Source organism: Elephas maximus, chromosome 1, assembly GCF_024166365.1.
Source record: "Elephas maximus indicus isolate mEleMax1 chromosome 1, mEleMax1 primary haplotype, whole genome shotgun sequence".
NCBI lineage: Eukaryota > Metazoa > Chordata > Mammalia > Proboscidea > Elephantidae > Elephas > Elephas maximus.
Window position 1 is genome coordinate 242594851 of NC_064819.1, and position 26410 is coordinate 242621260.

The following is a 26410-nucleotide window of genomic DNA, read 5'->3' on the forward strand; positions in this document are numbered from 1 at the left end:
CTTCATTTTAACAAAGGGAAATGATGTAATTACTACAAATGGATGAAAATGTTTTGATAACTCTGAATATTTAGAACACAAACATGAGTTATGCTAAGCTTCCGCTTCTCAAAACTTTGCAGGAAAAAAGTAGTGTGTTTGTGGTCGATGAACGAAAATGCCAGCAAGGCCCTGGAGGTGCCTGAACAGATGGAGCCCCATGCTGAACAGGAGGGGGTTTCCCCCAAGCTCCCCAGATATGGAGGATGACACTGAGCCTTGCCAAGGAGCTCTGGGTGGGGTGAGCATCCTCAGAGGTCTATGATGGGCGGCTATACAATGCCAAGTCGTCTGGATGCCAAGTTGTCTGGAATCTGGAGTTGTTCTAAAAGCATCCTCGCCTCCTAAGATCGATCCTAGAGACTCGCTTCCAGGGGCCTCAGGGCAGGTCTTCAACTGGAATTCCAGAAATGGGCAGGAACTGTGAGTGCCATATGATGGCTGTTTGTTGAGGGGGCACCCAGGACCCCTGCCTCGGCTGCAGTGGTTAGGCCATCACCCTATGGGGGCAGGACCAAAAGCCAGGCTGAGAGAAGGGCTGACCCCGGGAAAGGCCACAGCTCACCACACAGACGGCCATGGTCACAAAGATGAACTCTCTCCCTCTCCCTCTGCAGAGTCTACATCACGAAAAAACACTACTCATTTTTATTGAAGAACATTCTATTTGAACTTTCCCAGTAGGGGCAGAGGGTTCCAGCAGGGGAGGGGCTACCTCCTGGGGAACAGGCAGGCCCACAGCCCAGCTGGGGCACATCCCCACAAGCCCTGGAGCTGCTGTAGTCCCTTCTGCGTCAGGCCGCTCCCCTCACCATCTGGCCGAGCCCACGGGCCGGCGTCACTCAGTGACAAACAACCGCAGTTTGCCGTCCAAGGTGGCTGTGGCGAGCTGCAATTGAAAAAAAAAAAAAAACACCGCATGGTTCTAATCATTGTCACTGGTCGAGAAACTTACAGAAAGAATTAGCCCAAAGTGCACGTTTTCCCTATTTGTAACTTTCTAGAACATAGAACAATATGTATTAACAAACAGCATTGTCTGTGTATATAACAAGCATTATTCTTAAGCTTGATTCATCCAGACCACATTTCACTATTTTAATATCTCTGAGTGGCTTGGCTCAGAGGCACCTTGCCTTACACTGCCCACAAGGGCATGGGATGTCCTTTGTAAATGTCGGTATCAGCCAACTGCAAGGCTGGAGAACAACCACATCGCTGTGGTCCCACCGCTGATCCTGTCGGGGCTTCCGTGGAGAAAGGCCAGATAGTCCCCAACCTGTCACCATCCCCCAGGGGAGGGTTGGCCTGGGGGGTTTAGGACAGAGCTCCTAACCCATCTTCTGCTGGGTTCTGAGAGATTCAGCCCCACAGAGAACGCCATCTCACATGCTGTCAGCCACACACCAACTGAGGGTAAATTCAGGAACCATGCTTCTGTACTGAGTTGAATAGCGTTCCTCCCCAAAATCAATGTCCACTCAGGATCTGTGAGTATGACCTTATTTGGAGATAGGGTCTTTGCAGGTGTAGTCAAGTGAAGATGAGTTCATACTGGGCTAGGTAGGGTTGGCCCTAGATCCAACATGACTGGTACCCAAGAGGAGGAAAATTTGGGCACAGAGACACATGGGGAAGACAACCACATGCCAACAGGGGTACAGATTGGAGTGAAGCGTCTACACGCCAAGGATCACAAGGAACCCCAGAAGCTGGGAGAGAGGCATGGAGCAGATCCTCCTCTAGAGCGTTCAGAGGGTGCGCCCTGTGACTCCGTGATCTCAGACTCCCAGTCTCCAGAGCTATGGGAGAGTCTACATCTAATAAGTCCCTCAGTTTGTGGACTTTGTTACAGCAGCCCAGGACTCTAACAGACCTCTCACTTAGCTCTGTCAACAGTGAAGGTGGTAGTCTGTCCTCCCTTTCTAAGCCGGTGTCCATTTTCATTCACTTCTCAGCTCAGATGGGGGAGATGAACACTGTGCATTGAGTCAAAGCCCAGCACGTGCTGGACTGGCCAAGAGCCCAGCAGTGGTCAGCGTGGAACCTGGAGAGCAAAGCATCAGCTGAGGCCGAGGTTCTGCTACACCTTCAGCTTCACCAAGTACAGCCGCATGCGATCTGGCCCTGGGAAGCCCTGGCCAGAGCAGCTTCACCCTTCAGCACATTCTCAGTAAGCTCTGATGGTGGGGTTGAACAGGTGAGCTCCAGGCTCCCTACGGAGCCTTCTCAGGGTTGTGGTTATCCAGTTCGTGCCAGATCTAAGAATGGAGAGATAGATTTAAAAAAAAAAAAAAAAATGCCACCCAGTCAATTCTAACTCATGGCAACCCTGTGTCTGTCAGAGTTGAACTATGCTCCATTAGGTATTCAATGGCTGATTTTTCAGAAGTAGATGGCCAGGCCTTTCTCTTAAAGTGACCCTGGGTAGACTCCAATCTTCAACCTCTCAGTTAGCAGTTGAGCACATTAACTGTTTGCAACCAGAGCTAGGTCACTCGCTCCAATTCTCTTCTTCACTCTAGGCCATGGAGGGGACAAGTGGAATTCATGTAGTCAACCAGGATCAACAACCACCTCCCACCAAAGGTCTCAAGCTGGCTCTTGATTTCTTAACTACATGAACAATGAACATGGCTGTGGATTCCAGGGACCTCAACCATCTCCTTACTCCCAAAGAATCATGGGTTTTGTTTGAAAAAATAAAATGTGTTAGAGCCTTTTACATGAGCTTGATTAAAATGCAAATCAATAAAGTTATTTCCACTCTAAAAGTGAAGAATGGGGACTATATGGCAATCCCAAGGGATCTTGGTTCACCACAGGTGCCCCTGGCACCAGAAACCTAGACTAGCATAGGAACCCAAGGTCAGGGTGCGGAGTCTGGAGTGGAGTTAGCTGACACAGAATTCTTCTGCCCACATAGCACCTGAGGAACTGGTGGGAAGTTAGAGCATTGCCATCACGTGCTGCACACCCGGGTTTGCAGGCTGGGCTGGATTCCTGTCACGGGCACCACGTGACACCAAGCTTGGTGACAGGTTTATGTCCACCTGCCTCCAGCCACTAAGTCCTTGGCTCCCACATGCTCTACTCTGCCCAGCACCTTCAGGGTGCTTCCACACATGCTGCGTCCCTCCCAGAAATACACATCTGATCACCCCAGCTCTCCTGAAAATGCTGCGCTTCTTCTTTCCTAAAGTGTTACCAGGTTTAAGATACCCCAAGGACATCTTAGGAGGCATGCCATCAACCTAACAATGGCTTCTGGAGAAAATAAAGAAATGACTGACAATATCTCACATTGGTTAACACTGATGACAAAGTGGATAAGGCATCAGAAACAGGGAAATAATAATAAGATCTCTTTTTGAGTGCTTACATGCACAGGCGATGTCCTCAGTCTGAAGTCACACACACACCCCCACACACAGACCCTCAAAATTACTGGAATTTCAATAACAATAAAACTAGAATGCTACGAAAAACAAAATAGCATCTATGATCACATTAAGTCCCACTTCATTAACGATGAACATAACATGTTGGCCACTAACCATCTCCCGAGCCCATGGATGTCACACAAAGCTTTATGAACTTCTGAAAAGGGAAAATCTGGATTAGAACAAACCTGCCACACGGAAGAGCATCTACAACTTCCATTACTTGCTGAAAACTTTTGAAACACTTGTTATATAGTTTTAATGTAGTGACTATGAACACAGGCTCTGGAGCCAAATCTTGGCTCTGCTGTTATGACTGGGGCAAGTCCCTCAAATTCACATTCTCTCAGTTTTCCCATCTGTAAACTGGGGTGATAGTATTACCTATGTAGGAATTGTAAGGAGTAAATTAGTGAAGACACGTAAAGCACCCATGGCAGTACTATGCACACAGAAAGCACTCTACAAACGTTACATATTATTGCAGAATCAAACTGACGATAGATAACTAGACAGATAAAGAGGAGGAAATACATGGGGGTGAACTTGTATTTTCAGACTGAGGAGACAGCGTTCATGGCCCTAAGAGCATTAAGCTGACACTTTAGTGCATGTTTTGGCCTCAGTAACCATGCCAATCTGGAGGATGAACCTAACTCTTACCTCAAAGAAAAGACTAAACAGAAATCTGCTCTCATTTACAGCAAAACTGCGCTTATTTACAATAAGGCCCAAACTAATCTCACACTCACAGACATGTGGCAAATCTATTTTAAAATGCGTCTTTAACCGACTATATCAGAGACAAAAATGTTAAACTGCACACATTCTGGATAAAGAAAAATGAGGTTTAGCTGCTCTAAATAACTCACTCTGCAAAATGCTGCTACAAATCTCAGACTAATGACATCTTGGAACATTAACAGCTCTTGCTCAGAACAGATCTTGAAGCAACATAAAGAGTTTTGGGCATCCGCAGCATTTATATTTTCAAACCCTTGAACCACTGAGGAAAAAGGAAAAGCAACAAAGTCCAGTGAATAAACATTTCAGTTCTTATTCACAGGCCCTTAGCTGGAATTTAGCTGAGAACAGAATTTCTCAACATCCAGCCTTCATTAATGTAATCAGAACACACACTATACGTTCCCAGGTGTCTACCTGGACTAGTTGATTTCACACTGAGTAGCTGTTCCTTGGTAGCTAAGAGACAAACAGGAACAACAGAGCGTTGATTGCCAGCCAGGCTCAACACACTAGTGTTGAGCTCTGTGGGAAATGGAGCCACACAGGAAGACTGTGAATGAGTTATTTTAGGTAACAAAGTGCAACACAGAACAGTGAAAAGGAAAAGCCTCCCCATTTCTCTGCAGAAATGTCATAGTTCTGAAGCAGTGGGGAGTGAGAGGGTGCTGTGGGCCTTCAGAGAAGTACAGGACTAACTCTTTTGGTAGCGACAGGAACCCTACTTGAACTAAGTGACCATAAGTGCACTGCATTATATTGTTGCTGTTGTTCTTAGCTGCCATCGAGTTGGTTCTGACTCACAGCAACTCTATGTGCAACAGAACCAAACACTGCCCAATCCTGTGCCATCCTCACAATTGTTATTATGCTTGAGCCCATCGTTGCAGACACTGTGTCAATCCATCTCATTGAGGGTCTTCTTTTTAGCTGACTTTCTACTTTATCAAACTTGATGTCCTTGTCCAGGAACTGGTCCCTCCTGATAACATGTCCAAAGTACATGAGACACAGACTCACCATCCTTACACACAAAGAGCATTCTGGGTGTACTTCTTCTAAGACAGATTTGTTCTTTCTTTTGGCAGTCCATTGTATACTCAATATTCTTTGCCAACACCACAATTCAAAGGTGTCAATTCTTCTTCGGTATTCCTTACTCATTGTCTAGCTTTCACATGCATATGAGGTGACTGAAAACACCATGGCTTGGGTCAGGTGTACCTTATTATTCAAGGTGACATCTTTGCTTTTCAATACTTTAAAGAGGTCTTTTGCAGAAGATTTGCTCAATGCTATAGTTGCTGCAATGTCTAAAGGACAAAAATGGATTTAGAATCAATCAGGAAAGGCAAAGCCAAAGACTCAAATGTCACCAGGACTTTATTCTCATCACCGATGTCTGTTCTTCCGTGTGCTTTCCTCCTTTCTCTTTGGAAACCCTGTATTTTCAATTCTCTGGTCCACAGGGCCAGAGAAAAACAAACAAACAAAAACAAATAGCTTGTGTCACTTCAACTACCAGGTTTCAGCTTCAGCCCTGCCTCTCAGTCCCATTTTCAAATTCTGGCCCAAACAGTCAGGTGTCCAGTCAAAAGCTGTTCCCATGGTGGCCCTGTGCAGGAGGTGGAAACTTTCCAGAAAAGCAGTCAGATTGGTTAGCTGTGAGACATCTTTCGCTAGACACCTTTCCTACTTGTAAATGAATTCTCAAGCGCAGAACATCCTTGCAAAAAATTAGAGAAATCATCACATTTAGACCGAGAAGTTACTGTTGCCAGGTGCTGTTGAGTCAGTTCCCACTCACAGCAGCCCCGCGCACAACAGAACGAAACACTGCCTGGTCCTGCACCATCCTCACAATTGTTGCTGTGCTTGAGCTCATTGTTGTAGCTGCTGTGTCAATCCACCTCGTTGAGGGTCTTCCTCTTTTTCACTGACCCTCAACTTTACCTAGCATGATGTCCTTTTCCAGGGACTGATCCCTCCTGATAACAGGCCCACAGTAGAGGCATAGTCTCGTCATCCTTGCTTCTAAGGAGCATTCTGGCTGTACTTCTTCCAAGACAGATTTGTTCTTTCTTTTGGCAGCCCATGGTATATTCAATATTCTTCGCCAACACCACAATTCATAGGTGTCAATTCTTCTTCGGTCTTCCTCATTCATTGTCCAGCTTTCACATGCATATGAGGTGATTGAAAACGCCATGGCTTGGGTCAGGTGCACCTTAGTCCTCAAGATGACATCTTTGCTTTTCAACATTTTAAAAAAGTCTTTTGCAGCTGATCTGCCCAATGCAATGCATCTTTTGATTTCTTGACTGCTGCTTCCTTGGGTGCTGACTGGGGATCCAAGCAAAATGAAAACCCTGACAACTTCAATCTTTTCTCCATTTATCACATTGTTGCTTATTGGACCAGTTGTGAGGGTTTTTGTTTTCTTTATGTTGATGTGTAATCCATACTGAAGGCTGTGGTCTTTGATCTTCATCAGTAGGTGCTTCAAGTCCTCTTCACTTTTAGCAGGCAAGATTGTGTCATCTGCATTATGAAGGTTGCTAATGAGTCTTCCTCCAACCCTGATACTCTGTTCTTCTTCTTATAGTCCACTTTCTCATATTATTTGCTCAGCATACAGATTGAATAGGTACAGTGAAAAGATACAACCCCGACACACACCTTTCCTGACTTTAAACCACGCAGTATCCCCTTGTTCTGTTCGAAAGCCTGCCTCTTGAGCCAGGTACAGATTTCTCATGAGCACAATTCAGTATTCTGGAATTTCCATTCTTCGCAATGTTATCCATCATTTCTTATGATAAACACAGTCAAACGCCTTTGCATAGTCAATAAAACACAGGGGAACATCCTTCTGGTATTCTCTGCTTTCACCCAGGACCCATCTGACATCAGCAAAGATATCCCTGGTTCCACATCCTCTTCTGAATCTGGTTTCAATTTTTGGCAGTCCCCTGTCAATATACTGCTGCAGTCACTTTTGAATGATCTTCAGCAAAGTTTTGCTTGCGTGTGATATTAATGATACTGTTCTATAATTTCCACATTCAGTTGGATCACCTTTCTTGGGAATAGGCATAAATACGGATCTCTTCCAGCCGGTTGGCCAGGAAGCTGTCTTCCAAATTTCTTGGCATAGACAAGTGAGTACTTCCAGTGCTGCATTCCTCTGTTGAAACATCTCAATTGGCATTCCGTCAATTCCTGGAGCCTTGTTTTTAGTCAATGCCTTCAGTGGAGCTTGGACTTCTTCCTTCAGTATCATCAGTTCCTGATCAGTAAACCAAAAACCAAACCCACTGCTGTCGAGTCGATTCTGACTCATAGAGACCCTATAGGAAGAGTAGAACTGCCCCACAGAGTTTCCAAGGAGCACCTGGCGGATTTGAACTGCCGACCTCTTGGTTAGCAGCTGTAGCACTTAATCACTACGCCACCAGGGTTTCCTCCTGATCAGTAAAAAGTAAAAAAAAACGCCACCAGGGTTTCCTCCTGATCAGTAAAAAGTAGTCAGGAGTAAATCTGTATTTCAGTCGTGATTAGCATTTTGGAGTTTTAAGGACAATTGGTGAAAATGTCATAAAAGAAGTTATGTTTAGTCTAATTCACTTCAGACTCTGACTAGAAAATGCCCCCACTGCTGAGCCCTTTCCTCCCAAAGACAGTGACTCTCTCTCCTACGATGAAAGTCCCTGTTCTCCACCTCTCCTAGTGGGAGCCAATGAGAAAGCTCCAGAAACAACAGTCAGATGAACCGGTGGAGGGTGGAAGCCTTATGTCCACAGCCCCAGTGCCCTGGATGACGCCTGCTCGTTAGCACTGTGTGTCACAGAGCTGGCATAGAGGAGACACCTGGAGCAGCCAGTGGGAGCCAGGAGAGAAATCCAGTCCCTGTTTCATTGCTGTGGACGTTGATTCCAGCCTCATTAAAGCGATGGCTTGGGGTCCTTCTGTGATGAATAGCAGCTCCTACCAGATTCGCTAGCTCGGGCAGTTGTTTATCTTTATGCCTGAGAGGCAGCCAGAATGTGCCTATCCCAGGCTTCGGGAGATTGCAGAGGCAGATGAGGGAAAAGGTCTGAGATTTCTTCACAAAGGAATGACTGTTCAGCCTCATCCATCAAAACACAGAATCTAGAAATGAAAAGAGACTTTCAGGCATTCCACAAGGGAAGTCTGAAGACCGTGTTCAGTGCTACTTCTTATACAATTGCTCAGAGTAGGATAGCAAGCAGCAAAAGAAAGGAGAAAATTGATCATTTCAGAATCATTTGCCTTAGCTTGGTTTTCTTGTGCGTGTACAGTAGAAAGTATTGGTTTTGATCTTTTCTAGTCTAGTATGAAACCCCTGGTCCTATGATATTCTGAATTTTGTTGGTAACAAATAACCAAAAGGCATTCACAGTGAGAGAGGCGGAAGAACAGACTTAGAAGCGTGGTGTGCTTGTTACTGGCTATACAACCTGGGGTGAGTTACCCCATCTCCCTCTCGCTCAGTTTCATCATCTGTCAAACGGGGACGAAAACAGTATTTTCCCTAGAGTTTTATGTGTACTAGTGCATATAATGTGCATGACACATATATTAATTAAATTCACGGAAGAGTAGCTATTTTTATGTCAGGACTTAATTTTCCTGTTGCCCATCTTTTGTTGAAGCTCCTTTTATAAAATGACTTGGATTAAAAAGTTGAAAGAAATCAACACGTAATGCTTTTAAGTTCCTGAATATAAGAAATTTTTATACCCACACTTTTCTTTTTTTCATTTCTCTTAATCAAATCTTCATAAATTTCCCCTGGGTGATGCAAATGGTTAATGTGCTTGGCTGCTAACCAAAAGGTTGGTAGTTCAAGTCCACCCAGAGGTGCCTCAGAAGAAAGGCCTGAAGAAAGGCCTTGAAAGCCCTATGGAGCACAGTTCTACTCTGACACACATGGGTTCATCGTCAGTGGGGCTGACTCAGCAGCAATGGGTACTGGTAACTTCTACAAATAAATTATCATTTAAGTCATATAATTTTAGAGGTAAAGGGAATCTGAGAGAAAAATCTACTTCAGTTTTTTGGGTTTTTTGTTGGTTTGTTTTTCCTGATGCTAACACTAATGCAGAAACATTACGTTAATCTGTCAAAAGTCACAGAGCAGGTAAGGCACAGAACTAGACTAGAAGCTAGGTACACTGACTACTAATCCTATGTTTTTATTTTCTATGCATAATGACTCCTTGAAGTTAGTATTGACTAAAAAGTACTTCTGCCTACCTGGAAACCTTTAATATTGCCTCAAACGATGTTGGCAGAAGCAATAATTACGGAGATTTACTTTACAGTAAAAGCCTAAAATCAGTTTCCATTAGAAGATGTCAGTTACATGGATCACTGTTCTAGAGAAAGCCTTGAGGAATGACCTCCACTCCCAGCCCAGGCAGCTGTATTCTGTTCTGCAGAGTTTCAGAAGAGAAAGCCCATGGTGTGCACTGACATACCCCAGCACTCAGCCAGTCTCACTTAGCAGCGTCTTTAACACATGACCAGAACGCGGCAGCCTCCCTGTAAGCCTAGCTGACGAGATCGCTTGGAACTGAAGACCGGCAGGCCATTGGTTAAGTCCCACCCAAATCCATAAAACCAGGGCCCTGGGGATGGGCCTGGGTATCCTGGCTTCTAAACACTCTCCAGATGATTCCAATGACCAGACAAAGCAGCACCGCCCACCCCCCTCCCCCCAGATTTAAATTATATAATTTTATTACTTCTCAAAGACTCTAATCCAGGATAAATATTTCCACTTTGTTTAAGTTTGTCGCAGCCCAACATGTGGAAATGTTTTGTGGTAGTCATTTTGGCTACATCCCCACAAGCTGTTCCAGTAACTCAACTTCACAAAATATCCTAAAGCTACTTTTCTCTTTGTGTGCACAGGCGGCCTCGCAGGCCTGGGCCTGGTTCTGATTTGGATGGGGACAAAAAAGTCACCCAGGAGGATGGCTCTACTATGCATGAGTCCAGCCCACAGCCCAGCAAGTGCTAACTCTGGGACGGCTGAGTCGCACCATCTTCACAATGAGCTGGTGAACAGGGCCACATAGTCCTTGTCACCACAAAGGATTCCGGGGCTGACTTCTTGAGCACAGAGTCTCAGGTTAGGTGTCCTGGAGGCCAGGTGTCCTGGAGGCCAGGTGTCCTGGAGGCCAGGTGTCCTGGAGGCCAGGTGTCCTGGAGGCCAGGTGTCCTGGTGGCCAGGTGTCCTGGTGGCCAGGTGTCCTGGTGGCCAACCGTCACAGCCAGAACTGCATTCAGGCAGGCATGTGCTTCTATTTTCTCTGAACCCAAAACCAAATCCGTTGCAGATGAAGTCGATCCCAACTCATACCAACCCTATAGGACAGAGTAGAACTGTCCCACAGAGTTTTCAAGGCTGTAATCTTTATGGAAGCAAACTGCCACATCTTTCTCCCGTGGAGCAGCTGGTGGATTCGAACTGCGGAACTTTCAGTTAGCAGCCACGTGCCTAACCAGTGTGCCGCCAGGGCTCCTTGCATTTTCACTAGATGGAGTTTAAGCCATGTGGCTGTTAGCTCGAGGGGCTGTGAACATCGTTACTGCTCTTTACCCGGGAGACACACCCTGTGTGGATGTTGGCGATAGGTCCGTCTGCTTCTGGAAAGCTCCGGGATTCTGTGGGATTAACTCTACTTGCAATGATGATGCAAGCACAGCACCAGGTCCCACTGCTGAAGGCAGTGATCGGGGTCTGCATGGACAAAGGCGCCACGGCCACCCTGCCTGGGTTCTCATGACCATCTGCAACGGCAAATGTCAAACTGAGCAGGCTTCTGTGTTTGACAGGCAGGAGCGAGCAAACCTGCCAAAGTCCTTCTCGGGACTCTACGCACTTGGCCAGCTCTGTAATTTATCTGCAGATTAGAAGCAAGGATGTTGAGCCACACTTCTGACTCCACATCTGCTCTCTCTTCACATGTGGATTGAGTGAGTGGGGTGGAAAATCAGATGAGTGATGGATGTGGGGTTCCCTTGGTGCCCCAGGCGTCCAAGTCCAATGGGCAGAGACTAAAAACCAGACCATAACTCAAAGAGCTAGAAGCACAGGCTACACCCTTTTCTTACCCTGAATTTTTTTTATCTCTAGAGCTGTGCAGTATTTTCAAGCTCTAGTAATCCCCAAAGAACACAGCATCGTAACAACTTTGAACCCCCTGAAACTTCCACCCTGTACTGATGACAGGCCAAAAGTTCAGCTCCTAGAGTTGGAAAGGAGCTCAACTTCCAAACACTCAACCAACTTCATGTGCTGTTTTAAGCTATCTACACACCACTGGTCAGCCGCAGAATAATACAAAGCTGCACAAAAAACGTTAGGCTGGGATAATCATCCAACTATTTTTTCACGTAGAAACTGCTCACTGTTACAGAACCTAAGAACTTTTCAAAAGGAGAGAACAGTTACTAAGAGTGTATCAGAATTAAAGAGCTCCCTGGAAAATGAACAAGGTTGGTTACAACCATCAACTGAGAAGGAATTGGCAAAAGGGAGGAAAGTGGCCATTTTCTTATGATAAGATGATGCACTAAATTGCTTTACAGGTTTTCTTAGACTAAGTGAAATGGACTTTAGCAAGGCAGTGGAGGTGTTTATTTGGGGGGAAGTAGTTACTTAGAAATTATTTTTTAAGTTTGCAAACTACATCTGAAATGCAAAACCCCAAATTTCTAACCCTTTTTACAGTTATATTATTCAATGACTAATAAACTTCTGGTCAAGATCAAGTTTTTAATAGATGCATTCACGTATCACCTATATTTCAAACATATAGAAATTATATATAAATGTAATGAGAAAAACTTAATTGCCATAATCAGGCTCAAAAACAAGAAAATTTCTCCATGAACAGAAATGGAATGGAACCATACGCCTCGCTCTGGCCTGTGAGCACTGAGTGTAGAACCAAGCAAGCAGCTAGGAGTAAGTGCTCCACAGAAGGACTGAGCCAGGAGTGAAGTAGGGGCTCCCTGTTCTTGACAAGAGGCTGGCATGAGATGCAGGGACCTGGAATCACAGTTTAGACCACGCAGCATATCTGGGGAGACCCAGAATGAGCTGCAGGAGAAGAGGTTGACACAGCTGTCAAGTGCCAGATGATAGAAGCGGGGTATCCTAACATCTTCAAGGACAGGAAATATTGCTCCAGGGTTCTGGGCTGAGGTTCCAAAAGAATATGGACATTTTCAAAACCAAATTTCAGGGAGAGATAAGCAGAAAAAGGGAAAGACAGAGAGTGCCCCTCAACTGAAAATAAATATGTAAATTAAAACTATAAAACACATATTGACATTAAACACTAGGACGACAGGTAATCAAATGACAACTGGAAGATAACCGCAATCCAGGTGAATTTGCATTAATAAAGCAATCAGAGAGAATTTAAAGTAAGTACGCTCATAGTAGAGCCCTGGTAGTGCAGCAGTTAAGAACTTGGCTGCTAACCAAAAGGTCAGCAGTTCAAATCCACCAAGCCCTCCCTGGAAACTGTATGGGGCAGTTCCACTCAGTCTTATAGAGTCGCTATGAATGAGAATCGACTGGACAGCAGTGGGTTTGGGTTTTAGTTTGTTTATGCTCATAGTCCTCCAAGAGATGAATGAAGGGACAGTAGCCAAGTGAAAAGCAGTATGTTATGAAAAATTGCAATAAAATATAAAAAGGTGGATATGTTAAAGAACACACTGGAAATAAAAAACAGATATTGAAGAAAAAAAGGGGGCAGAACATTGCCTGCCTAGACAAAACACATTTGAAGGAAGACCTAGTTCACTGGAACATAATAATAAGGAATCACTCACATTCTGATTAGGGAGACAATTTGATTTAAAAATATGAAAGATTAGTTAAAAGCCACAGGTGATACTCTGAGAGTTTCAAAAATTAATCTAATAGAAGCCAGAAGACAAGAATAACGGCAATTTTGGAGGAAAACTATTGAAAGTGTAAAGGATGGAAATTTTCCAGCACTTGGAAGAGACATGATTCCTTGTATTGAAGTAAATTGTCAGTCTAAGGCAGAATAAATAAAAGTAAATTACACCTTGACTGACTGTAATGAAACTGTAGAACATCAATAATAAAACTATAAGAACTAACACAAAGAAAAGAAATTCACTGAGTAAAGCATTGAACACTAGACTGAAAGCTAACTTCTCATCAGCAAAATTAAATAACAGAAGGCAATGGGATAATATTTTCACAGTGCTAAGGATTTTTTTTTTTTTTTTAAGGATAACAAGGAGCCTTGGTGGCACAGTGGTTAAGAGCTTGGCTGCCACCCAAAGGGTCGGCAGTTCAAATCCACCAGCCACTCCTTGGAAACTCTATGGGGCAGTTCCACTCTGTCCTATAGGGTCACTATGAGTCAGAACTGACTGGACAGCAATGGGTTTGGTTTGGTTTTTATATGCCAACCTAGAAATTTATACCTAACTGAACTATCATTTAAGTGTGCAGGTAAAAGAAATATATTTTTAGATATACAAAGACTAAGAGAGATTATCACTTTCAGTTCTTCACCGAAAAGAATGAAAAGATGTATTTCAACAAAAGAAGGGAACCTCGGTGGAAAGAAATGAGATATAAGAAAAAAAATAGTGACTAAAGAAATTGATAAAAATGTTCTAGTATCAAAACTTTAAACCCAAAAACCCACTGCCATCAAGTCGATTCCAACTCATAGCGGCCCTATAGGACAGAGTAGAACTGCCCCACAGAGTTTCCAAGGAGCGCCTGGTGGATTCGAACTGCCGACCTCTTGGTTAGCAGGGTAGCACTTAACCACTACACCACCAGGGTTCCCATCAAAACACTAGACAACAATAATAACAATGTTCACTGCATAGTTTAAGCCTGTTAAGACAGTTTTCTTGTCTCAGAAGAAAATGAGATTTAGAATAACTTAAGACTTTTTTTTAACTAAAATGTACAGCTAAGTATATAAGTTAAAATATTAAGAATAACAGTTAAAATAAAACTATAATCTTTAGCTTCCTGCCAACACTGGAGAAAAATATAAAACATCTTATCAAACTTGCAGAGGTAGATAAGGAAATAAAAGAAGCAAAGAACGAGGATGGAAAACAACAGAATTCATTTGTAGAAGGCTAAATATATTAGTAGTCCAAAGGCATTGTGAATGTGCTCAATTCTCTAGTTAAAAGACAGAGGTTATAAAATTGGATGAAAAAAATCCAGCTAGAAAAGTTGAAAGTAAAGGAATAAAAAACAATACGCCACATAAATACTAACCAAAAGAAAGTTAGTATGGCAATGTTAGCATAAGAGAAAAGAAAATTAACAAGTCCAAAAACATAAATAATGAAGACAATGAAGGCAATATAATGATAAAAAACAAAATTCCCAGGAAGATGAACAATTATAGACTCTATGCAACTAGCAATATAATGTCAAACACCTAAAACAAAAGCTGGAAGGAGAAATTTGTAAGGAAAAATTGATGGAAGCATAAATGCAGTGGGGGATTTTAATTTGTCTCTATTAGAAATCTATAGACCAGAGACAAAAATAATTTTAAGATTATAGAAGATTTGAAAACAGTATCAATAAGTTTGGCTTAATAGATGTTACACAGAATCCTGTACCAATAAACACAGAATATATGCTTTTTTTTTTTTCAAACACAAATGGAAACTTTATGAAAACTAACCAGGGACTAGGTTACAAATGAAATCTCAGATTTTTCAAAGAATCAATAATCTTTGGCAATAACAAATTTGAAGTCACATGGCATCTCTAGGTAACTTATTGGGCAAAAAGGAAATCATAATGGAAATTTTAAAATAGTTGAAACAAAATGAAAACAAAAGTACTTCATGTCAAAACTTGTGGGCTGAACTTTTCAGACAGGCATTGGACTGCACAATGAGTTGGAGATGGATGCTGGTGAAGAGTGAGCTTCTTGGATCAGGTGGACACTTGAGACTATGTTGGCGTCTCCTCCCTGGAAGGGAGATAAGAGGGTAGAGGGGGTTAGAAGCCGGCGAAATGGACATGAAAAGAGAGAGTGGAGGGATGGAGCAGGCTGTCTCATTAGGGGGAGAGTAACTGGGAGTATGTAGCAAGGTATATATAAGTTTTTGTGTGAGAGACTGACTTGGTTTGTAAACTTTCACTTAAAGCCCAATTAAAAAAGAAAAAACTTGTGGGCTAAAACCACAAAGAAACTTTAGAGAAATTTATAGCTTTAAATGCATTCATTAAGATAAAGAAAAAAAAATTCCATAAATAAATATGTAAAATAATCAACTCAATAAGCTACAAAGTACACATGAACAATACTAGGTAAAGAAGAAGGGAAAAAAAATCATGAGAGCCAAAATTAATGAAAGAAAAAGTAAAGAAACTCTAAGGAGGATCAACAAGACCAAAAGCTTTTTGTCTGAGATAACTAATAATATGTTTTCAACCACCTTATAGGCACGTGAAAGCAGGAAGATGAGTAAGGAAGACCGAAGAAGAATTGACACCTTTGAATTATGGTGTTGGCTAAAAATATTGAATATATCATGAACTGCCAAAAGAACGAATCTGTCTTAGAAGAAGTACAGCCAAAATGCTCCTTAGAAGCAAGGATGGCAAAACTACATCTCACATACTTTGGACATGTTATCAGGAGGGACCAGTCCCTGGAGAAGGACATCATGCTTGGGAAAGTAGAGGGTCAGCGAAGACCCTCAACAAGACAGATTGACAAGATGGCTGCAACAACGGACTCAAGCATAACAATGATTGTAAGGATGGTGCAGGGCCAGGCAGTGTTTTGTTCTGCTGTGCATAGGGTCACTATGAATTGGAACCAACTTGACAACGCCTAACAGCAACAACAATAATACCCACATCCTTCCTAGCAAGCTTGATCAAGATGGAAGGAATGCATGGATAAACAATGTTCAAAACAATAAAGGGAACTTACAATCAAAAAAAAAGTTTTTAAAGATCAACTTCAGAATCATGTATCCTACTGTCTCCATGACAGCTTATCAAATGTCTAACAGAAATCTCAAACATGTTCAAAGAGAACTTCTGATTTCCTCTCTGACCCCAAAACTGTTTTTCTCCAACTCTCCCCCATACCCATTAGTGTAACTACCGTTCACCAGTTACTTAGGTCAAAAACCAAGTATCTTTTCCTCACTACCACTCCCAAAAACCCATGTCATCAACAAATTCCCTTAATTATAATGTACTCCAAATCCATTCAGTTTTCTCCACTCCCCACTGCTAACATCATTGTCCAAGACTTCCTCCCTCTGGAATAACTTCCTGTGTCCAATCTCTGGTTCTTCTTCCCATTGTCAGCCCATTTCCCTCAGAGAAGACAGATGGATTTTCTAGTAATACAGGACACACCATGTCACTCCCCTGCTTAACATGCTCCTATGACTCCTACGGAGCTTTGGATGCAATCCTAATTTCTTACCTGAACCCTGCTTACCTGCCCTTAAAGAGTTCAAGTCACATGGCACTTGATGGACCTCTCTGGATTTTGGAATCCACATATATCCATTTATCAGGTGACACAGAGGCTGCCAGTCCTACAGGGGACCCAGAGTGTCTACCTAACAGGAGAGTCTCAGGGGATAACACCAGCTTCGTGAACAAGACCAGGACCTCTGCAGCAAAGAGCCGTGCGCTCTGCTGCCAGCGTGCTACTAGGGTCTGGTAGAGGCTGAGCACCTGACAACTGACCATGTACCTGGCACTGCCGTGGTGAGCTGGCATCATCCATCATCAAATCCACAAAGTCAGCGAGGGCAGTGGCATCCATGCACACTCAGGGTGAACCAGCAGGTGAAGATGAAGGGGTGCCGGAGTCCCAGGGTCTGGTAGCACTGACACTACACCCCCTCCCACCACCATGGCCTCATGGGGATGTGGAAGACCAATCACAAACGTGGCCCCAGTTCTCCACCCCCTTCTCCCTCACCCCACCCCTCATTCACAGCCTTCAGCGTGACTAGCATTTGTCCTATCAAGAAGGGAGTCTATTTTCCCACCCCCTGAATGTGGGTGATCCCATGACTTACATTACCCAGCAGAACGAGGTGGAAGTCACACTACACCTGTCTGAGCCAAGCTCCGGAGGCCACATGCTTTTGCCAGGCCCTGGAGTCCTGCCACCACCAGGTGACAAGGCTAGCTAGCCTACTGAATGATGAGAAGGACCAGGCACCCCACTGCCCAGCTGAAGGCCAGCCAGGCTCCCAGGACACAGTGAGGCTGCCCTGGACCAGGCATCCTCCAGCCACCTGTGGCCAACTGCGAGTACAGACACTCGCCCATGTCAGCAGCACTGGCAATGGACAACAGGCTCAGGAGTAATACTGTTTATTAATTTTAATCACTCAGCCTTGGGGTGGTTTGTTCTGCAATAATAGATAACTGGATATAAAGGCCAATATTACTTAAAATATCTTCAAAGTATAAATAAATGTTGTTGCTGTTAGTAACCAAAGAGTCAGCTCCAACTCATGGTGACCTTACGTACAACAGAATGTAACACTGCCTGGTCCTGCACCATCTTCATGATTGTTGCAGTTATTGTGTCAATCCATCTCACTGAGGGTTTCCCTCATTTTTGTGACCCTCTGCTTTACCAAACGTAACTAACCCATTGACCCCAAGTGGATTCTGACTCATAGCAACTCTATAGGACAGAGTATAATTGCCCCATAGAGCTTCCAAGGAGTGGCTAGTAGATCAGATTTGCTGTCCTACTGGTTGGCAGCTCATTTCTTAACCACTGCACCACCAGGACTCCCCAAACATAACCAGCAATACTCTAAAAACCTATGCTTTTCTGTATACAGAAAAGAAGTTTTATAAAAATAATATTTTTTTCCAGATACTATACTATTTGGAAACCCTGGTGGCATAATGGTTAAGTGCTACAGCTGCTAACCAAAGGGTCGGCAGTTCAAATCCACCAAGCCCTCCTTGGAAACTCTATGGGCCAGTTTTACTCTGTCCGATAGGGTCACTACGAGTCGCAATCGACTTGATGGCACTGGGTTTGGTTTTTTTTTGGTTTACTATGCTATCAAAGATGAAAGGAGTACACAGAGTCACTGTACCAAAAAGAACTGACCGATGTTCAACCATTTCAGGAGGTAGCATATGATCAAGAATCCATGGTACTGAAGGAAGAGGTCCAAGCTGCACTGAAAGCACTGGTGAAGGCTCCAGGAATTGACAGAATACCAATTGAGATGTTTTAATGAATGGATGCAGCACTGGAGGTGCTCACTTGTCTATGCCAAGAAATTTGGAAGACTGCTACCTGGCTAACCAACTGAAAGAAATCCATATTTATGTCTATTCCCAAGAAAGTTGATCCAACCGAATGCAGAAATTATCAAACAATATCATTAATATCACGTGCAAGTGAAATTTTGCTGAAGATCATTCAAAAGCAGCTGCAGCATTACCTCGATAGGAAACTGACGGAAATCCAAGCCAGATTCAGAAGAGGACATGGAACCAGGGATATCATTGCTGATGCCAGATGGATCCTAGCTGAAAGCAGAGAATACCAGAAGGATGTTTACCTGTGTTTTATAGACTATGCAAAGACATCTGACTCCATGGATAATAACAAATTATGGATAACATTGCAAAGAATGGGAATTCCAGGACACTTAATTGTGCTCACAAGGAACCTGTACATAGATCAAGAGGCAGTCGTTCGAACAGAACAAGGGGATACTTTGTGATTTAAAGGTAGGAAAGATGTATATCAGGGTTGTATCCTTTCACTATACCTATTAAATCTGTGGAAATCTGTATGCTGAGCAAATAATCTGACCCTATACAGAACAGAGTGTCAGATTGGAGGAAGACCTACATTAACAACCTGTGGTATACAGATGACACAACCTTGCTTGCTGAAAGTGAAGAGAATTTGAAGCACTTACTGATAAAGATCAAAGACAACAGCCTTTAGTACAGATTACACCTCACCATAAAAAAAAAACCAAAAACCTTCACATCTGCATCAATAAGCAACATCATAATAAATGGAGAAAAGATTAAAGTTGTCAAGGATTTCATTTTACTTGGATCCACAATCAATGCCCATGGAAGCAGCAGTCAAGAAATCAAAAGACACAGTGCACTGGGAAAATCTGCTGCAAAGGACCTCTTTAAAGGTTTGAAAAGCAAAGATGTCACCTTGAAGACTAAGGTGCAACTGACCCAAGCGACGGTATTTTCAATCGCATCATATGCATGCGAAAGCTGGACAATGAACAAGGGAGACTGAAGAATTGATGCCTTTGAATTGTGGCATTGGCAAAGAATATCGAAAATACCGTGCACTGTCAAAAGAGCAAACAAATCTGTCTTGGAAGAAGTACAACCAGAATGCTCCTTAGAAGCAAGGATGGAGAGACTGCGTCTCACATACTTTGGACACGTTATCAGGAGGGATCAGTCCCTGGAGAAGGACATCGTGCTTGGTAGAGGGTCAGTGAAAAAGAGGAAGACCCTCAACAAGATGGACTGACACAGGGGCTGCAATAATGAGCTTAAGCATAACAACAATTGTGAGGATGTCGCAAGGCTGGGCAGTGTTTCATTCTGTTGTACATAGGGTCAGAGGTGACTTGACGGCACCTAACAGCAACATTATGCTATTAAATTATTTGCTGTATGCTTTGTATGGCTATTGAAATCATACATGTAATACTGTATATCATATAAATGATATATAGAGGCATATGTGTGAGCTTTGTATTGGCTTTTAAGAAATAATGATGATATCTCACAACATTCTTCAAATCGGGAAAGATGGCTTAATCTCTTACCTCAATTAAAAATGTGGAAGCATTTCTCCTTATGAGACAAAAATGTAATTCCAGCAAGACAAGGGTTGAATGCAAGTCTGAGGTTCTTACTTCTTCTGATTCTGTATTTATAGTTACATACACTATGTTGTTGTTGTTAGTTAGATGCCATTTAGTCAGTTCTGACTCATAGTGACCCTATGTACAACAGAAGGAAACACTTCAGTCCTGCGCCACCCTCACAATTGTTGCTCTGTTTGAGCCCGTCTTTAATGGATGTTTGCAGATGTTTCTTCTCATTTTGAGTAGTGCCACATCAGCAAATGAAGGTCCCGAAAGCTTGACTCCATCTACATCATTAAAGTTGACTCTACTTCGAGGAGGCAGCTCTTCCCCAGTCATAGTTTCAGAGGCTTCCAACCTGAGGTGCTCATCTTCCGGCACCATATCAGACAATGTTCCACTGCTATTCATAAAGTTTTCACTGGCTAACTCTTTGCAGAAGTAGACTGCCAGGTCCTTCTTCCTAGTCTGTCTTAGTCTGGAAGCTCCACTGAAACCTGACCCCCATGGATGACCTTATTTGCAATCCCACTGCACAGCTTCCAGCGTCACAGCAATGCACAAGCCACCACTGTATGACGAACTAAAGACAAATGGTAGAGATACACTATAGACCTGTTTGTCTCGTTTACATGTAGGGGAAAAAGGAGCTGTGACATATATATTTTACACATTTTTTTTTTCATTTTTAATCAGCTACTCCACATCCAAAAATCATATACTAAATTGTATTAGCTATACAAATTTCTAATTATGCTCTGAGGGACTAATGTTAAATTAGTCTATACATCTAAGCATATAGCAGCCAAGGGGGTAAGATATTTCACTTGGAATTAAAAACACAAACTGTAGTTGAATCATGCAGAGCTTCATGTGTAATCCTGGACAAGATGCCTTGTCTTCATGAGTCTCAATTTCCCCTCGTGAAGTGGTGGTGACAATGCCTTTCAGTGTCCACTCAGAGCAGAGAGGTTTACCCGCTGGGCTGCTGCTTGCCTGCCCTGCAGCGCCCTGCTTTACATACCAGCAACCAGACCACAGCAAGCCAGCACTGGTGCACAGCCAACAACCAGTGAGCTTCCTATCACCATCTGATGACCTGTTGGCCAGACCCCAACTTCCTTTTGAATATTTTGTTATACTTGAGACTGAAGTTCAGCTAATCAATACACTTCCTAAAACAAGTGTGAAAATCATCCGTTCAAATGCCCCAGCTACACGGTGCTTTGCTAGTTGTAATTTAGCTTTCTAAGTATTTGCATTCCACAATAAAAGCTGAAGCAGAAATTGTAAAGCATTAGATAAGATGTACACTATAAAAATTATTATCGAAAGCAATTCTTTAACATAAAAGTGAGTTCTATGTGTTAGGGGTTCATAAAAGTACTGGAAAGTAAGAAATATTTTATTCTGTTATACATAGGGTTGCTATGAGTCAGAGTTGATTCGACAGCACCCGACAACAAAAACAAGGTGTGTGTGTGTGCGCGCGCACACGCTATGAGGCAAGAATTTCTTGGTGACATTATTGATTTTATGTATTTATAATTTAAATCCTCTAAAATCAAAAAGCATTTGAGGTTGCTTAAAATAAATAAAAAAGGATTAAAACTGAAAACAATCAGTTCACATTAATTAATGAAGAGATCATCTTATCTGAATCATGACTGAATTGGTGTTTAAAGAACTAATAGGAGGTGGAGCCACCATGGCACTATAGACAGAAGTATCCCCCTGTCCCTCCACAGCAAAGACCTGAAAAACTAAGTAAAACATACGAACATCAATCCTGGAAGCCTTTAAGTGTCAAATGAAGGGATAAAGAACTCAATCAAGCACCAAACAGAATAAGAAATCGATAGAGAACAAAGAAAAAGGAAAGTTACAGAGTGGAGGTCCCCTACCAGCTAGCATGGCACAGACACACCATCTTGGGCCCCTTAGCCACAAAAAACGGCAGAGAGGGAGTACAGGAAGGCAACTCCACAGAGCTCCCAGCATGAGACAAAGTACCCACACCTGCCCTGCTGCACCATATCCAAGCAACCAGCCCTGCCTACCTGCCCAAGGTGGTGAGAAGTATCATGCCCACAGATGAGCAAACAACAAAGAATGCCCACCTGCCTACCCAGACATAACCAAAAAAAAAAAAAAAAACAGAAAAGCAGGATGAAACAAATGGATCTACAATCAATAAATGAAGAAAATAATTCCTGAATGTCCTGAAGACAGCAGACAGCATCAAAACATAAAAAAAAAAAAGGACAGGATGGCTTCAGAAAGCATCCAAAATAAACAGCAGATGACATTCTGGTAGAAGAAAAGGCACTGGAACGACCACATAGGGAATTCAAAACCCTAATATTCAGGGCTCTCCAAGAGATGAAGGAAAATGCAGACAAAAATAAGAAAAAAATACAAAGCCATGGAAAAGAGAGACAAAACAATGGAAGAATTCAAGAAAATAATACAGGAACAAAAGGTCAAACAAAATAAAAAACAACCAGAAATCATACAAAAACAGCCATCAGAAATCCAAAAGATACACAACAAGATTTCAAAAATGGATAGTGCCATAGAGGGTTTTAGGAGCAAATTTGAAACATGGAAGACAGGATCAGCAAAATTGAAGACAAATCCTTGGATAGCACCTTGTTTGAGGAAAAATCAGAGAAAAGAATGAAGAAAAATGAAGAAACCCTAAGAACAATGTGCGATACAATCAAAAGCAAAAATTTGCATGTGATTGGAGATGCAGAACAGGGGCAGAAAAAGGAAATCTGAGAGGGTCATTGAAAACTTGCTGACAGAAAAACCTCCCTAATATCATGAAATATGAAAAGCTGACCATCCAAGAAGCTCAAAGAACTCCATACAGGAGAGACCCCAAAAGAAAATCAGTACCACATACCATAATCACACTCACTAAGACCAAACACAAACAAAGAATTCTGAGAACAGCTTGAGAAAAATGAAAAAGCACATACAGAGGGGAAACGACAAGACTAAGTTCTGATTACTGGGCAGAAACCATGCAGGCAAGAAGCCAATGGGATGACATACATAAAACCTTCAAAGACAACTCTCACTCAAATATGATGGTGAAATTAGGACATTTCCAGATGAACGGAAATTAAGGGAATATGTAAAAACCAAACCAAACTTACAAGAATTATTAAAGGGAATCCTTCAGTTAAAAGACCAAAAACATCAGACAACAGCCTGAATCTAAGACACAAGGCTGCATCAGCCAGATAACAACCTAGGCAATGAATTCTCAAAGATAAAACAAAACTAAAAGATTTACAAAAGGTAACCAGAGAGGTTAATCTGTAAATGACAACAACATCAGCACAATAAAAGAGGGAGTAAATGGTGTAAGTACAGAACTTTCAAATGGAGAGGAAGTCAAGGAGATATCAAGCAATAAAAGATTGGTTCAAACACAGGAAGATGGGGTAAGTTTCAAGGTAACCACAAAGAAAATTAACAAACCTACTCATCAAAATAAAGAAGAAAAACATAAATTCTCAGTTAACACAAAATCTACAAAAATGAAAAAAAAAAAAATCCACATACAAAATGAATTCAGCACAGGAGGGTAAGAAGAACAAAGAAAGCGTCAGCACCACACACACACAAAAAAAGGCACTACAAAATGATAGCAATAAATTCATACCTATCAATAATTACACTGAACATAAATGGCCTAAATGTACCCATAAAGAGACAGAGAATGACAGAATAGATACAAAAACAGGACCCATCAATATACTGTCTACAAGAGACATGCCTTAGAGACAAAGGCATAAATATACTAAAAATCAAAGGATGCAAAAAAAATATTTCAAGCAAACAGCAACCAAAAAAGAACAGGAGTGACAATACTAACCTCAGATAAAATAGCCTTTAAAACAAAATCCACCATAAAAGACAAAGAACATTATATAATGATTAAAGGGGCAATTCACCATGAAGATGTAATCATAATAAATATCTACGTACCTAATAACAGGGCTCCAAAATACATAAAACAAATTCTAACAGCACTGAAAACAGAAATTGACAGATCCATGATAACAGTAGGAAGCTTCAACACACCATTATCGGTAAAGGACCAAACATCTAGAAAGAAAGTTAATAAAGATACAATAGATCTAAAGGCCACAATCAACAAAATTAACCTCATAGATATATATAGAACACTCCAACCAACAGCAGTAAGCATTCTTTTCCAACATACATGGAACGTTTTCTAGAATAGACCACATCTTAGGTCACAAAGCAACCTTCAACAAAATCCAAAACACTGAGATAATACAAAGTATCTTCTTTGATCACCATGCCATAAAAGTAGAAATTAATAACAGTAAGAGCAAGGGAAAAAAAAAATACATGGAAACTGAATAACACCCTGCTTTAAAACCACTGGGTAACAGAAGAAATCAGAGATGGAATCAAAAAATTTCTAAAATCAAAACAAGAATGAAAACACATCATACCCAAACCTTTGCACCACAGCAAAGGCAGCCCTCAGAGGCCAATTTATAGCAGCAGATGCACATATCAAAAAAGAAGAAAGGGACAAAATAAAAACATTAGCTACACAACTCAAACAAATAGAAAGAGAACAACAAAAGAAGCACACAGCCACCAGAAAAAGGAAATAATAACGATTAGAGTAGAAATAAATAGAGAAAAGAAAAATGATACAAAGAATCAACAAAACCAAAAGTTGATTCTTTGAAAGGATCAACAAAATCGACAATCCATTGGTCAAACTGACAAAAGTAAAACAGGAGAGGACACAAATAACCCAAATAAGAAATGAAATAGGGGACAAATGAAATAAAAAGGATCATAACAGAGTACTATGAAAAACCATACTCTGACAAATTTGAAAAACTAGAGGAAATGGACAAATTTCTAAAAACATACTATCTACCCAAACTAACACAAATTGAAATTGAAAATCTGAACAGACCCATGATGAGAAGAGATTGAAAAAAAAAAAAAAATTCCAACAACAACAACTATAAAACCCTGGCCCAGATGGCTTCACTGGAGAATTATACCAAACATTCAGAGAAGAGCTCACACCAGTACTGCTCAAACTATTTCAGAACATAGAAAGGAAGGGATACTTCCAAAATAATTCCACGAAGCCAGCATAACCCTGATACCAAAACTAAGAAAAGACACCACAAAAAAAGAAAATCACACACCAATATCTCCCATGAATAGAAATACAAAAATTCTCAACAAAATTCTAGACAACAGAATTCAGCATCATATCAAAAAAGTAATATACCATGACCAAGTGGGATTTATACCACGTAAGCAAGGATGGCACATTAGAAAATCAATCAATATAATCCACTACATAAATAAAATAATCACATGATTATCTCAATTAATGCAGAAAAGGCATTTGACAAAGTCCAACACACATTCCTGATTAAAAAAAACTCTCAATAAAATAGGTATAGAAGGGAAATTCCTCAACATAATAAAGGGCATCTATACAAAACAAACAGCCAATATCATTCTTAACAGAGAGAGGCTGAAAACATTCCCTTTAGAACAGGAACAAGGCAAGTTTGCCCTTTATCACCTCTCCCATACAACATTCCGCTGGAAGTCCTAGCTAGAGCAATAAGACAAGAAAAAGAAATAAAGGGCATCCAAATTGGTACAGAAGAAGTAAAACTGTCCCTATTTGCAGATGATATGATACAATGCATAGACTCCACGAGAAAACTGCTAGAACTAATAGATTCAGCAGATTAGCAGAATACAAGATAAACATACAAAAATCAGTTGGATTCCTGCATTCCAATGAAGAGAACAACAAAAAGGAAATCAGGAAAACAATGCCATTTATACACCCCTAAAAAAATAAAATACTTAGGCATAAATCTAACCAGGGATGTAAAAGACCTGTACAAAGAAAACTACAAAACACTACTGCAAGAAACCAAAAGAGACCTACATAAGTGGAAAAACATACCATGCTCATGGATAGGTAGACTCAACATTGTGAAAATGTCAATTCCACTCAAAGCAATCTACAAATACAATGCAATCCCGATCCAAATACCAACAGCATTCTTTAAAGAGATGGAAAAACTAGTCATTAACTTTATATGGCAAGGGAAGAGGCCCCGGATAAGTAAAGCACAATTGAAGAAGAATAAAGTAGGAGGACTTGCACTACCAGACATCAGAATCTA

The 26410-nt window shown here is 41.7% G+C and overlaps 1 protein-coding gene across 4 annotated transcripts in view; it reads right to left on the reverse strand.

Moving 5' to 3' along the window:
• Positions 1-705: 705 nt before the first annotated feature.
• The window catches only part of WDR27 (WD repeat domain 27), a 224797-nt gene continuing 199092 nt past the window's right edge, over positions 706-26410 (reverse strand). For 3 of the 4 annotated variants that reach the window (XM_049905848.1, XM_049905818.1, XM_049905796.1), the window contains one exon: positions 706-928. In XM_049905848.1, coding sequence (XP_049761805.1) covers positions 878-928 — 51 coding nt within the window. In that variant the 3' untranslated portion in view covers positions 706-877. Of the gene's footprint in view, positions 929-1121; positions 2301-26410 lie in introns of those variants that run through there. The other variant, XM_049905803.1, reaches the window with a different exon arrangement.